The sequence below is a fragment of the Martes martes genome (genome assembly GCF_963455335.1).
Source record: "Martes martes genome assembly, chromosome: 18".
Lineage (NCBI taxonomy): Eukaryota > Metazoa > Chordata > Mammalia > Carnivora > Mustelidae > Martes > Martes martes.
The window spans coordinates 8,435,019-8,450,127 of NC_137906.1; the positions used below are offsets into that span (position 1 = coordinate 8,435,019).

The following is a 15,109-nucleotide window of genomic DNA, read 5'->3' on the forward strand; positions in this document are numbered from 1 at the left end:
TTTGTTCCTTTGCAGTACTTTTTTTTAAGGGAGTGAAAGCATGCGTGAGGGGGGTGGGGGGAGGAAGGTAGGGGTCAGGAGAGCATTGCAAGTGGGTTCCACACTCCGTGCTCAGCTGGAAGCAGGACTCCCATCAAGGGTCTGAATCTCAACCCACCGAGCCACTCAGGTGCCCCACACTGCTTAGTTCTGATCACTGGGACATGTGGGTGGGTCTCCATCTCTTGTATACTTTGGGGAGTCCTTCCCTAATTACCTGGCTCAAGGAGCCTGCAAGGCAGCTAGCTATTTGCACCCAGTTATTGAAATTCCTTCCTTTGACCTCTAGGGGCCTTGCCTATCTCGTTTACACCAGATCCAAGAGGGCTCAGTATTTGTTGAATATTCAAGGTTCCAGAACACTTGAGGAGCTGCTGAAGAGTTTCATGTTAATTGCCCATTCATCCAGTTGCACAACACAAAAAAGGTGGGTGGGTGGTCTGATCAGTAGTGACTGTCTCTAGGTCCACTTCAGCTCCACTGTTAATTCTTCCAAAGTTAGCCTTCTGTCCAAAAAATTGTCAGTGGTTTTTTGGGAGGGAAATGGACTCTTTGCTTCAAGTTTCACATAAAAATTCACATTACACCCCTCCTTCCTGATTAGAGCTCTCTTTAGTTGCGTGTAGATGTGACTAGCATTCAACACTCAGTCTTCCCAACCACTGAAAAATCTGTCCTCTTCTTGAGACTCTAGTTTGGGCAGAGGAAGCACAGGTTCTAACAGGAGGCACCATCCCTTCCCCACTAGATAGAAAGCGCCAGACACAAGTGTGGGGGCCGCTGCCCTAAACATCAAATTTATTGTGCTGTTCTTACATTCCAAACCCAACCCCCCCTCCCAGTGGGGGTCAGCAGAGGGAAGGATTTTCACAGTACCTGCATGCCTCCCTGCCAGACTTCCCCCTCTTAACCCTCAGTCCATCTATCTGTGGTCCGCTGAAATGCAGCTAGGGACAGGGGCTGAGGAGAAACGGAAATCTCCTTTGGAGAACAGGAGGAAGAGGCCGGAGAACTTGATACCCCCCCACCTCCCATACCCTTAGGAAAACAGAGGTCAGCAAACAGTCCATGCCATCCAGCCCGGTGAGCTGGGGGAGAGAGGAGGATGTTGGTTAACTCCAGCACAGCTGGGCTTGCTGCTTAGGGTGCCAGATGTGTAGGGAGGAGGCTGGGGCAGCAACACAGGAAAAGCTTTCTTTGCAGATCCAGGAAAGGAAACTCTTTTTGGGAGCCAAAAAGGAAAGACCCTGGGATACTTTCCTTTTCCCCCAGGTCCTTAAGAGCAGTGGGCAGCTTCTTCACACTTTCTGTTCAGGGGGCCACTTAGTGGCTGGGGGAACGGGCCTTGTGGAACAGGTACACAGAGCGCTGGAAGCCTGAGGGGAGAGTGTGCAATCAGTAGGGCTGGCGGGACTTCAGCACTCCACAGAATCTGCACCTTCTCTGCCAGGACCCACCACCTCACCGACCCTGGCCTCCCACCCTCCCCCAAGTCAGCCAGCCTTACCTCTGGAGGTGTTGTGGGGTGTAGCCACAAGCTCATAGCTGGAGAAGCCCACCTCTGGGGATGTCAGGTACGAACTGAACTGCTCCGGCCTCAGCTGGATTCGGTAGTAGTTCTTATAGATTGTTTCCTGGGGGAGAAAGGCAGGGGACCACTTCAGCTTGCTGGCTTCTCCTCTGGTGTAGAAAGATACCCACCCAGGGGACCTGTTCACCTTGTTCAGAAAGTACTTCTCTTTCTGCTTCCTTGAGGCCTTTCTTGCCCCAGCTAAAGGAAGGGTATCCCAATATCCACGCGAATCCCAACTCACCGTGAGCGTCTTTCTCTTGCCATAGGATGACCAAGGTTGGGGCTCTAGGACCAGGATGCCCCCAGGATGTAGATGCCGGTAGATGCGGCGGAACATGCGCTTCAGCCCCTCATCTCCCCAGTTCAGATGCACCCACTTGGTGAGGCTGAGGCAGAGCACCACATCATACTCGGGGGCTTGGGCCTCCACCAGCTCATCGCAATCCAGCACGTAGTTACCCTGAAGGCAAGAATGGGGGGCAAGGTCAAGAGAGGCAATGAAAGAACCACTGCCCACCCCCGCCGACCCCCCCCCCATCAACCTGCTCTGCAGCCTCTAAGACAGAAAGTCCTACAGCCTTACCTTAGCCCTTGGCCACAACGTTCTCTGACACTTGTCAGACTAACTCACAAACGGTGCCCTCTTGGGTCTCATTTTCTTGTTTACACCCTCCTACCCCTGCTTTCTGTTGGTGGTAAGCCAAACAAAAAGGGAGCATGGAGAATTTTAAATTGAGCAAACTACCCACGAGGTCTCCAAAACTGGGGTGAAACTTGAGAGAAGGAACAAGGGTTCTCCCAAGACACTGTCCCACCCCACAAACATTAAGCTGGGTGACTCAATGTTATGCAAAGGGACCTAACCCAGGTTTTGAAAGGGAACCAGCCTGTGGTTCCTTTCCTGGAGTTGTGGCTGGCAGAGTTCCAGGCCTATTTCCTTTCTCAGGGAGAAGTAAAGAACCCCAGCCCTTAGGAAACCTTTTCTAGGTGATATGCTCACAAAGTTCATTCTTGCAGGCTTAACCCAACCCGCCAGCACCAACCGTTCCGGCAGATGGCCGAACTGGAGTGTTCTATGGAGAGCTCTGTGTAGTCAGGGAACAGACACTCTGAGAAGACAGTACCCTCCCCTCCTGCAGAGCACTCTGACTTTTCCCTATCCCACTATCTAGGGTCAACATGAGATGGTCTCTGGCCAAGTCACTTGAGGTCCTGATCACCAACACTCTTCAACCAACTCCGGATCTAAGTCCCTATCAAAATTAGTCAGCCACTACCCTATCCCTCCACCCACCCCAAGACATGCCATGTCTGACACCTGTCCCTTCATGCACCTTCATTCAGTGCGTTGGAGGGCAGTTTTCCATCTGGACCAAATGTAGCGAGCAGCAGCAGCCAGCAAGGGAAGGTGGACTGGTCTGGATTACAGTCCAGGCCGGGAGCAGAGCAAAAGGAGTCAAACCCCATCTTGGGGCCAGGAGTCATGACAAGAGGGCCCAGGTGAGAATCCCCACCTTTCCAGGTTATAGAAAAGGAGACACTCGGCAATCATTCACAGACTCAGACCCTTAAGGATCCGGTTCTCCTAGCAGAGTGCATGCATAAATCCCTCTGCCTCTTAACGTTCCCCTGTCTTGTTCCCATTTAATCTCATCTTCACACCTGGCCCCTATCCCAAGAGCCTTTGGACCCTCTTACCGTGACGAAGACAACATTGTTGGGGAAAACTGATGTGTCCGCTCCATCCAAGGGCACTTGGGGTGCAGCAATGGGACCCCGGCTGGCTGTCAGTGAGGCTGGGAAGCAGCTTCTCTTTCGGACGGTTACGGTCCCTTCCTCACTCTCTGCCCTGGGGTCCCCCTCAGAAGTCTGGGATGGCAGACGCAGCTCCTCAGACAGGTAGTGTCGGATGTTTTGGCGGGCCGAGTGGATGAGGCGGGAATCGATATCCAGGCCCACCATGCGGGATGGACCCCACTTACAGGCAATGCTCAGGGTCAGATGGCCCACATTGCAGCCCAGATCTAGGACGTCCCGACCTCGAAACCACTCAGGCTTCAACACTCGAAGGCGCCCATCCTCACAGGAAGGATTGCGGTAACCATAGTACTTGCAATAATTCCCATACTGGAACTTGAGCTGTTGCTTTTTGAAGCCTGCTGCAGGTAGTGGGTGGAGGTGGTGGTGGTGGTGATGGTGGTGGTGGTGGCGGCCTCCCCCACTCCCTCGGCCCTTTTCCTTGGGACCCTGGCCTCCACCCCTAGCCCCTGCCTCTGACTTGCTGGAAGTCCTGCGACGTTTGCGATGTCGTGAGGAGGAAGACGGGGGTGCAGAGGTAACTGAGGCAGCTGGAGGGGCTGAAAGGGAGCCTGAGGGACCCTGTAGGGCAGATGGAAGGGGAGACACGACCTCATCCCTGCAGTTGATGGCGGTGTTGAGTTCATAGGGCTGGGGGGCATCCCGGTTCTGGCCCCTATGCCGCGGCTGCTGTGTGGTGCCCTCCCCATGGAGTGAGGGAGTGAGGGGGGCTGTGGGGAGCACAGAGTGGCTATCATTCCCTCCAGTCGCCTGCTGCTGCTGGTGGTGCTGTCCCCGGTGTCTATGCCGCTTCCGACCAGTCTTGAGTGGCGATGCAAGAACTACCTGGGCCTCATCAGTGCAAGTATTGAGACTGAGCGGGTCAGTAATATCTTTGGGGATGAGGATTTCCACTGGATCTCGCCCCTTGGCCGGAAGTGGAGATGACTTAGGGGTCTCTGCGTTGAGTGCGCGGCTCACTTCCTCATCCAAGAGACTATTCAGGTTCAGTGGATCAAAGATATTGCCCCCCAGGAGAAAGTTGGAGGGTAACACAGAATCACAGTCCGAATTAACCCGCCTGCGCCTCTTGAAGGCCGGATGTTTGAAGCCTCCACCACCCCCACCTACGTTACAACTATTTCTCCTCTTGCCCCCGCCTCCCCCAGGGGGCCGGTGGGGCTGATAGCCATTACGGGGTCGAGGAGGGGCAGGGGGGCCCAGCTCTGTTCCGCCCCCTCCCCGTCGCTCCTCCCCCACGTCAGGGAGAGCTGCTCGCCCGTGGGGATCCGACAAGCGGGCCTCCCCATGCGACTGTGCCTGGGGGCCGCCCCCTCGTTGCTGCTGCGACTGGCCTCCCCGAGTGGATGTAGCCCCAGGGTTCTCCTTGCCGGCCCCAGAAGCCGGGGCTCCCGCCGAGTGTGCGCGCGGGCCCGGCCCACGCTGCGTCCCGCCGCAGAGCTCCCCGGAGGCGGCCTCTCGGTGCGGTTGCACCGTGGGGCCGCCCCCTCCGCCCGACTCATCTTTGAGCGGCGGCGGCGGGGCCGGCACCAGAAACGGCTCCTTCTCCGCCGCCATCTCGATCATTTCCTCCCCTTATTCCGTCCCAGAAGAGGGCAACGGGGGGGGGACTGGGGGCTTAACCCCCCCTCCCTAGAGCCCGCTCCCTTCCCCCCTTCCCTGGGTGCGCGCGCAGCCCTGCTCTTCTCGCCTAGTCTCGCGCCCAAGCGCCTCCCCCGAAGCGCGCCCCACTCGCCCGCGAGACCAAAACAAGATGCCCGCGAGAACCGAACAACTCGAGGAATCAACCGCGCGTGCGCCGACCCCTTTCTCCTCTACCACTACCGCTTCGCCGCGAGCGCGCACTGGTAGAGCGCGTTCCTCTCGCCCCTGAATCACGCATGCGCACTCCGCCACCACCCTGGTTGCGCGCGCATGAGTACGAACCAACTTAACGGCTCCGGGAGTTTAAATATAGCCCACCTCAGCCCCCCCAAAAGCCCACCACCCCAAACTGACACCCTACTTCCCTTCGCAGCTATGTCCGTCCCTACTGATATCCTTTGTCTCTGCCGCGCGATCCCACCCACCGTAGGCAGGGAACGGGGAGCTGGTGTGAAAAGGTCTCCTTGACACCCGACCCTTGTTCCTGAGGAATGAGTCTCAGCGGTCTCCGCCCGGCTCTAAACCCAGCAACCTCCCTACCCCGCCTCCTTCCTCCCCCTAGCGGGCAGCGCCTGCGCACACCCTTTTGGGCTTGCGCGGGTAGATGCAGCACGTGCTGGAGATGATGCCCCGCCCTCCACCCTAGGGGCGGGGACTGTTACGTCGCTTCCTCAGATTTGGTACACGCAACGTGCGTCAGCACGATCTGGAGGGGGCGTGGCCAAAGGATGGGGGTGGGCCTCATGAATTATTCCTAATTCGACCCCCCCCCTTTAGAAAGGCTTCCGAGGGAACGGAGGGGTGAACCTAAAAGTAGAGGAAGGGAAAGAGAGGAGCGCACAGATAGTTTTCCTACGAACTGTTCTCAGTAAAATACAATAAGTCATTGTAACTCACCCCCCTGGGAAATATTCTCTGCTGAACTGAAAAAAAAAAAAAAAGGCACTAAAACAGCCGATGTTGTCCAACTTCCTCTTCCCCCGAAATGGCGAGTCGTTCTCTTGCTCCTCCGCGTTACCCCAATCGCGATCACCTGGGGACACCACGCCCTCCTCTCCGCGTCCACACCCACAGCCCTGGCACCAGCACCTCCTCCCACCGCCCGACGCCTGCGCGCGAGCCCCCAACCCGCGGACTGCGACCCGACGCCCACCACGGCCACCAGTAGCGCTACATTCACTACCACCGCCGCCACCTCGCACGCAGGCCCTCCCAAACACACGCTGCCTTCACGCAGCCTTATATAAAAAGGAGTGTGGGCGGGGAAGAGGGTTCGGCCTGCTTTGGGCCCCCTGCCTCGGCCAATGGGGAAGAAGCTATTCGGCGCCCTTTGCACAGGGTGCTAAGGTGGCGCGTTCTCCCTGCCAACAGTGCCTGGGGAGTGGGTCCTGTGGCAGAGAAGAAGGCGGGAGAGGCGAGAGTGGGGTTGCGGGTCGTCTCAACTAAAATATCAAGATAGGGCGCGAAGGAAACTAAAAGGAAGAACAGGAATCAGGAAACGAAAAGAGGAAGGAAAAGGCCGTCTGGGGTAGAGAAAAAAGTTAGTAAAAGAAAGATGTGTTTCATGAGCGATCAGGCGCTGCTTCTGCCGCCTAAAAAAAGTGAGGCCACTGAGGATTATGGGATTTGTAGTTTCACGGGGCATTCGGTTGCAAGATGGCGGAAGTAACAGCTGCGCAAACGCAGAAGTAGCTTTAACTGCGCATGAGCCCCAGTCCTGGAAGCCCGCCGCGGGGGTGGCAACGCCGCTAGTGCGTGTCTTCACGCCTTTTCTTGGTGGCGGGAAAACTGGGTCGAGGTTGGAGGGTTTTGCAGAATTGCTGCAGTGGCTCATTCTGCTCCTTGCCTTTAGGTCCTCCTTGTTCCAGAAGGTAGCTGGCTCTTCTCCGGTTGCAGATGAAAGGGTTAGGCGCTGCCAGTCCTCGTGCCCGTCGCCTGAGGAGTTTTCTCTTCAGGACGACAACGAGCTCTTACCCCTCCTTAGAATCCCTACGGCAAACCTACCCTCAGCAAACAGACAAAAGTGACCCAATATTGTGGCGGGCGACGACGGGCTGAGCGGGAAGGAGGATGCTGGTGGCTCCTCACAGGGTGTGGGGGTGCGGGCGGGCAGCTGAGGGGAAATGATCTCGTGGCGGGGGTTCTTGAGGTGGAAGAGGGGCTAGCAAGCCACTGTTCTATCCACTGAGGGGAGTGAAGGAGTTTTGGCTCTGTGGTACCTTCGCTCGTAATTGCCGTCCTAAGAGCGAGTTGGTGAGAGAAAAGAGCGGGAAAAATGCGGATCCCCAGAAATTTTTCCCTCTGGTTTCAAAGGCGGAATTAGGGCTTTTACTGTTCCAGACCTCGGCACCTTGTGAGGGGGGATGGGGCAGGGATCTGGGGGTTCGTGGGAATGTGCTCTTTTAAGTGAAAACAACTCAGAAAACGACTTAGAGGTCGGTAACGGGCACCTTGTGGAAGTGTTGCAGCCGGCAGGTAGCAAGAGTCCGAACGAACTCAGCGCTCACGAAGGAAAACCAGTATTTTCGTGCTAAGTGGCCGTATCTTTGCCCTCTGAACGAATAAGCTTCAGTTCATCATTAATTTATCTTATTTATTTATTTTTAGGGAGAGAGAATTTTTTAAAAAAGATTATTTATTTATTTATTTATTTGACAGAGATCAGGAGTAGGCAGAGAGGCAGGCAGAGAGAGAGAGAGAGAGAGAGAGAGAGAGAGAACTAAGCAGGCTCCCTGCTGAGCAGAGAGCCTGATGCGGGGCTCGATCCCAGGACCCTGGAATCATGACCTGAGCCGAAGGCAGAGGCTTTAACCCACTGAGCCACCCAGGCGCCCCTCATCATTAATTAATTTATTTATTTTTAAAAGATTTTATTTATTTATTTGACAGACAGAGATCACAAGTAGGTAGAGAGGCAGGCAGAGAGAAAGGAAGGGAAGCAGGCTCCCTGCTGAGCAGAGAGCCTGATGCGGGGCTCGATCCCAGGACCCTGGGATCATGACCTGAGCTGAAGGCAGAGGCTTTAACCCACTGAGCCACTCAGGCGCTCCTCATCATTAATTTATTGATAAGATTCTGTACAGGGTTTAGTTCAGGTAGTTACCACAGTAGGTATCTTGTTAGGTATGGACAGTAAAGGTAGCCGGAATCTTGTTTTTAATCTTCTTTCTTGTGAAATTATGCTTGCAGAGGGGTGGGGGGAGGAAAGAGTTAAAAACTCCACTATGGTTATTAATGGGAACATGAAAATAAGCAGGAGTCCAAATGCCATTAAACATTGATGCCAAATGACAATCAGACTCTAGCTTAAAGGAGATTTTAAAGTTTTCCAGGCTCAGTGGAGCCTGTGCAGACTGTGTGTCTAAGGACAATTCTGCAGGGTTTACGTGTATTCTCTTAGACCAAAGATTCCAGGAATGATAGAAAGAGGTAATAATTGATAGTTAGGAGAGAGAAATTTGTGTGCACTTTCTAAATGGGTGAAAGAGGGTTAACGGTTTCTGAAAAATACTGACATGACTGAATTGTTATTTAGCTAGATCAGTTCTCAAGCTTAATGGTCTCAGAACCCCCCTATACTCTTAAAAGTTATGAAGGATTCCAAAGATTGGTTTATAGCTACATATATGTCTTTTACATCTATTGGTATTAATATATTAGAACTTGAACCGAGAACATTTAAATTATTTAACTTTAAAATAACAGTATGTTAGAATTAATAATAATGTGTTTACATAAATGACATTTAATAAAAAGATTTTATTTATTTGTTTGACACAGAGATCACAAGTAGGCAGAGAGGCAGGCAGAGAGAGAGGGGGAAGCAGGCTCCCCGCCGAGTAGGGAGCCCGATGCGGGGCTCGATCCCAGGAATCAGGACCTGAGCCGAAGGCAGAGGCTTTAACCCACTGAGCCACCCAGGCGCCCCATATATGACATTTTTATGAAGAACATATTTTCCCAAATGAAATTCAGTGTGAAGAATGGTGGTGGTTTACATTTTTGCAAGTCTCTTTCATGTCTGGCTTAGTAGAAGACAGCTAGGTTTTTATCTGTTTCTGAATTCAATCTGTTATGATATCTTGTTTTGGTTGAAATGTATGAGAAAATCTAGCCTAACATGGATTAGTAGTTGGAAAGGGGAAGGGACCCCCAGGGGTCTTTGGATCACACTTTGAGAACTGCTGAAGGAGATGATTTCATCTTAAAATCACTGTCGTGATGTTTAGTGTTTTTTATTTATTTATTTATTTTTAGTGTTTTTTAAAAAAAGATTTTATTTATTTATTTGACACACAGAGAGAGAGATCACAAGTAGGCAGAGAGGCAGGCAGAGGAGGGGGGAGCCAGCTCCCCGCCAAGCAGAGCCTGATGTGGGGCTCGATCCCAGAAGCCTGAGATCACGACCCGAGCCGAAGGCAGAGGCTGAACCCACTGATCCACCCAGGCACCCCATGATGTTTAGTGTTTTAAGTGAAAGAAAACTTACTCTTTTTTGGAACACTTCATTCACCATCCCTTGTTTTCCTTCATTTGTTATTTCCAAGTTCTTTTCCCCATTTTCACCCTTCTTATGTTGAGTGGGTAGGATCTGATTAATGGAATTTTCTTTTACTTTCGTACTTAAAGCTCTATTGGATCCCCCTTCCCCCCCACAATCTGAGGTAAAAACAGAAACGAAACAAAAACCAAAAAACCCTTCAAATGTTATTCCTGGCTCCAGAGCCCCTGGTCATTTAGTAGCTGGTCAGATGAAAGTTGGTGGTATTTTGTGTATTTATTAACTATCTGGTTTAAAAAAATTTTTTTCTCTCTCTGCACTATATTTTAATATTTCTTATTGTGGAAGAAGAAAATTCATCTGAAACAGAGGAGCAGAGACTTGAGTTGTCTGAAAGGGACTTCTTGGCTTTCCCCTTTCTGTTGATCAGGTTAGATATTTTCTTTAAAAGTAATGTTTTTCATCAAGCACACTCTAGATTAAGGGGAATTAATAACCCCGGGGCAGCAGCTCTTTTTGCCCATGGGTCCTGTCCCTGTGATTTAATAAACTACCATTTTGCACCAAAGAAAAAAAATATTAGGGGGAATTATTATATAATACTGCTTATAAATTTACTGTATCTTATTAACAGCGATCCATGATTTTAGACAGTTGGTTGGGGCGCCAGTAACACACTTTGGCCTAGAGAGGTCAGTATAGGTTTAGGTAATGATTTGAACCTAAGTGCTAGAAAATTTTGCATTTTTAGGTGGATCAAAACACTCTATTTTATTTAAAGAATTTGGAATTTAAAATATCACTTTTGATGTGGTAACATTGGCATCTAATAAAATGCTAGAAATATGCAAGGGGGTACAGTAAAAAGCTCTCTTCTACCCCCAGCCACCGAGTTCTATTTCATAGAGACATTTTTGTCAATTGCTTGTGTATTCTTCCAGAGATAGTTTATGGATATACAAGCATATTATGTAAGTGCACATTTTAAAAAATCAAATGTTGTCACCTCAAATACACTAATTTTCATTTTGCTTTCCCCATTTAGTATAGCTCACCTTGTAATTTATATTACCTTCATAGGGACTTCTCGTGATCTTTTTTGGAATTCTGGAATCTGGGAGAAGTGTTTGTCATTTGTGGTCAAATTACTATTCATTTTACAGCCTATCAGTTTCTAGCTTCTATATAGAATTATCAATAAAGAAGACCAATTTGCTGTAGTACTTCTCCCCCAATTTCCCGCTTGCCTTTTCTTCCTAGAGTAAATAGAATTAGGGGCTGGTTGTGATGAGTTAAGATGGAAATAGTGAGGAAATGTGCTCCTCGATACAAAGGAAAAGTAGTTGCTACAGAACTGCACACCTGAATTATTCACATTTACAGAAGTAAGACAAGGAACAAAAAAATAACCAAAGATAATTTGAAAATACAATTAGCCATGTTGTACACATACTAAGTCAGGTCCCCAATATCTTTTTTTTAAGTTTTTATTTATTTATTTGATAGAGAGATCACAGGTAGGCAGAGAGGCAGACAGAGAAAGAGGGGGAAGCAGTCTCCCTGCTGAGCAGAGAGCCTGATGTGGGGCTCGAACCTGGGACCCTGGGACCATGACCCGAGCCGAAGGCAGAGGCTTAACTCACTGAGCCACCTAGGTGCCCCTACCCAATATCTTTTGAATTTATCTTGGGATCTAGGGGGAGGAACTCCATACCCTGATCAACTGATTGTTCACTATAATTTGGTCATTTGAGGGTCTTAAAATTGTCAAATCCTATAAAGGGGTGTGTATATATTTTTTATAAAAGATCCATTTTATGCTGCTTTTGGGTCTCTTTATGGTAGGAGATGACATAGTTGGAAGATTGAGTTTTAGGTCCAGGGCCTTCAAGTTACTTAAAACCAACAGTGAGAAATGAGATCATTGAGCAGAATAGATGTGTTATTAGTAGAATTTAGAGGAAAAGGCCTGGGTTCACCTTGGCTCTACCATGTATTAACACTGAGGCTTTGGGCAAATCACTTAATTGCGTTTTGCATATTTTTTCCATCTGTAAAAAAGGGGAGCTGGCACTTTGTGACCTCTGTAGTCCCTCCCAGAGCTACAATGCTTGTTATAATTGTTATAAAAATAAGAATGGCTTACATGTGTTAAGCCTAAAAAAACTGGGTAGAAGGGTTATAAGAAGTTTAAGCTGATAAAACCAAGGGCATTTTTCTTCTAATTGATGAGTAGAAATAGTCTCAATAGTGAAAAGCAAATTGGAAAATAATGTACAAATTACTGCAATGTCACAAGATGAGTCTTGGCACTCTGCTAGACAGCAAATGGCTTATGGCTGTGTGCAGATACTGATCTCTTTAGCCTTTGATATGGCTGGAGGTCCCCCTACTCCCAACCCTCAGTTGTCTATGGCTGTGAAAAGCCTGATCCTTTTACTCCAGAATACCTGAAATACAATTTTCGGTGTATTTCAGTGTGTATTTTTAATAGATGCTTTCTATGTGTACTGTGATATTAAAATGGGTTTGAAGCACTGAATTAGACTGTTCGGATACAGCATGCTGTAGATAATAGTGCAAACTTTAACATCAGGTGGGTTCAAATCAATTATCACCTATAGATTACCTATTATGTCTAAATCCCTCTAAGCCTCAATTTCTCCAAGTATAAAAAAGTACGGATTGGGCACCTGGGTGGCTCAGTGGGTTAAAGCCTCTGCTTTCGGCTCAGGTCATGATCCCAGGGTCCTGGGATCAAGCCCCGCATCGGGCTCTCTGCTCAGTAGGGAGCCTGCTTCCTCCTCTCTCTCTGCCTGCCTCTCTGCCTACTTGTGATTTTGGTCTGTCAAATAAATAAGTAAAATCTAAAAAAAAAAAAAGTACAGATCTCATAAATTTAAATTTATAAAATTTACATATGTCATCTTATTTAAATGAAATTAAATCTTATAAATAAATAAATAAATGAGATTAAATCTTATTTAATTAAATTAAACAAATAAATTAAACAAGATTAAATCTTATTTAAATAAGATGACACATGTTAAGGATAAAGAATATAGCTGGTGCTCAGTAAGTGTCATCTATCATTATTAGTCACAGTTTTGGTAGTGATAACGAAGCATACTGATGTAGTATAGAACATCTGAGTAGATAGCTGTAGGATATACAGTGAAGGTGTTAGATTCCTATTACTAGCTTCCCTGGGGACCTCTGCTGGTTGCCAAATATTTTTGAGCCATGAATTGAGAGAGATTGCTAGAATTCAGCACACTGGAAGATTTATTGGACTAGGAGATCTAAGTAAAGGGCATATAAAGAGTATAGTGATGTTAAAAAGGGGGGTTTCCTATGCATAGGGACCTCTGAATTAGGTCAGAGAATTGCCAGATTATTTGTGTTTTAAGTATTTAGGAGAGCTTTGTGGGATGAGTTTATGCTTCTGAAGAAAACTCTTACTTTTTAACTCCTAGGACTGTTCATATTACTACTACTACTACTGCTGCTACTACTACTACTTATACTTCTATCTGTTAAAAACAAGACAACAGGCCCCAAATGCAGTTGCTTCTATTAAGCCCTACATCACCAAAACAAGACTTAAATTTTTGGCTCTCCCAGAAATAGAATCTTGGTTTACAGCTCGTCAGGGATTACCTGATGAGCACTAGTTAGGTAATCTACCTAACAGACCCCTGCCATCTCCTACAGGAAAGTCGACTTGCGATAGCTAATTTTTTTTTTTTTTTGTCTAGTGTAACTTCCTTGTTCCTGCTTCTCCTGCCAGTACAAGTTTTTCATTTCGTACAGCTTCTCTGAGGTACTTTGTATCTTTTAGATCAGATGCTGCCCAATTCACGAAGTTGAATAAAGCCAATAAGATCTTCAAAATTTCCTTAGTAAATTTTTTTAAAGGATTTTATTTATTTATTTGACAGAGAGAGAGAGAGAGAGAGAGATCTATCACAAGTAGGCAGAGAGGCAGGCAGAGGGGGAGGGGGAAGCAGGCTCACTGCTGAGCGGAGAGCCTGATGCAGGGCTTGATCCCAAGAGCCTGAGATCATGACCTGAGCCGAAGGCAGAGGCTTAACCCACTGAGCCACCCAGGCACCCCTGCATTTTTTTTTTTTTAATGCATCGCTACCATTATCATTTCCACTGTTGACTAGTGCCTGCCTTATGTTGGACATGACTCTAGGCACTTAAAACACTAGGGATTGTTGTTTATCTTTAAAACAGTACCTCTCATTATCCTCTGGCATGTGATTGGCACTGAGGAGGTAGAAGTATAGTCAAGAGGGCAGAAAATGTAGTTCAGGAGTCCCAGGCACAGAGCCTGAGCCCAAGAAGACAGAAGAAAGTTGAAAATCATGTTCAATTGGAATTCTAGCAGTTACTTTCTTTTTTCTAACAGAGGCACCAACAAAGTGTAGCTTCTGAGCTGAATAATGACATCGTTGCAAAGTGAAGAAGGTGAGTCAAGAGTAAAGGAAGTTCACGTTTTGTACGTTTCTCTCAGTTTTCCCTTCTTTCTCTGTCTTTGGTCGTCTCGATGCCCTTCCCACCAAGGGGAAGCTCAGTCCATATACAGTTTGTGTGCATTTTGTTAAAGTTATTACTTTTCTAGAAACTTTGAGTGAAATGTGTGTGACTTAGAAGCAGTCCAGCTCAGGAAATGTAGGAGCTCAGAGGGAGACAAAAGACATTTTAATCGTTAGAACACAAATTTGAATGTGGTAAATGCCACCAGAGAGGCACAAAGTGTTGTGGAAACTCAGAGGAGAAAGATATTACTTATACCTGGGAGGATCAGTGTAATTTTCCTTGTACTAGTTTGTTTTCTTTTTCTCCCAATTTTTCTAATCTCCCATAAAATTTTGCTTTAAGTTAAAATGAGCAAATTTTTAAAATTTCCATTTGAATAACTCATCTTCTTGCATGTGGATATTTGTCACCTTTGTACTACTCAGTAGTTCCTAAACTTGGCATCAGAATAATCTAGACGGCCTTGTAAAATGACAGATTCTTATGCCTCATTCCCAGCTATTTCATCTGAGTCTCAGGGGGTGGGGTGGGGTGGGAGAGGAGAGGCCTGGTAATCTGATTATGTTAACAGCTTTCTGGATAATTAGGACATGCCCAGTCAATGGGCAGTGCAAACACTTTCTGTGTTAGACTCTCTTATTTCATAAATCCCATTGGATAATCAAATTTCTTTCAGCATGTGGGAAGGGGCCAAAGAAAACCTTTGCCCCACCTGCACCAAAATTGCATAGCCTGCTGTGCTACAGCCCTAAGCCACCCGAAGAGGACACTGTGGGGATCAGTTCCCCAAAGGCCAGGTTACAGAAGAAGGAAGAGAAAGCACCCACAGAAAATGGTCCAAGCAGTGGCCAGGAGAATAAAGGAAAACCTCAAGACAAGCAAGTAGGGAAGAAAGAAAAGGTATCAGTCCCATTGATGGGCTCTAGTGGGACAGTTTCGCCTAGATATCTAGACTAGACAATCTTTTACGTAGGGGAACTTGCAGT

The 15,109-nt window shown here is 48.0% G+C and overlaps 1 protein-coding gene across 2 annotated transcripts; it reads right to left on the reverse strand.

Annotated features, from left to right (window-relative positions):
• Positions 1–808: 808 nt before the first annotated feature.
• MEPCE (methylphosphate capping enzyme) lies at positions 809–6,075 on the reverse strand. 2 transcript variants are annotated; one of them, XM_080830752.1, is made up of 5 exons: positions 5,972–6,075; positions 3,311–3,991; positions 1,854–2,072; positions 1,547–1,673; positions 809–1,415 (listed from the first exon to the last, which is right to left on the reverse strand). In XM_080830752.1, exons 2-5 carry the CDS (start codon positions 3,572–3,574, stop codon positions 1,363–1,365), a joined length of 663 nt encoding a protein of 220 aa, XP_080686878.1. In that variant the 5' UTR covers positions 3,575–3,991; positions 5,972–6,075; the 3' UTR covers positions 809–1,362. The 2 variants fall into 2 exon arrangements, with proteins under 2 accessions (XP_080686878.1, XP_080686877.1); XM_080830751.1 differs by lacking the exon at positions 5,972–6,075 and having other exon boundaries at positions 810–1,415; positions 3,311–5,269.
• Between the last annotated feature and the right edge of the window lie 9,034 nt (positions 6,076–15,109).

Excerpts from the sequence above, each read along its gene's own strand:
- MEPCE (XM_080830751.1), bottom strand. The coding sequence starts at position 4,996 with ATGATCGAGATGGCGGCGGAGAAGGAGCCGTTTCTGGTGCCGGCCCCG. Across the intron at positions 2,073-3,310 it reads ACAATGTTGTCTTCGTCACG|GGTAACTACGTGCTGGATTG; the intron begins GTAAGAGGGTCC and ends TCTTGCCTTCAG. Across the intron at positions 1,416-1,546 it reads ACCCCACAACACCTCCAGAG|GCTTCCAGCGCTCTGTGTAC; the intron begins GTAAGGCTGGCT and ends CTCTCCCCTCAG.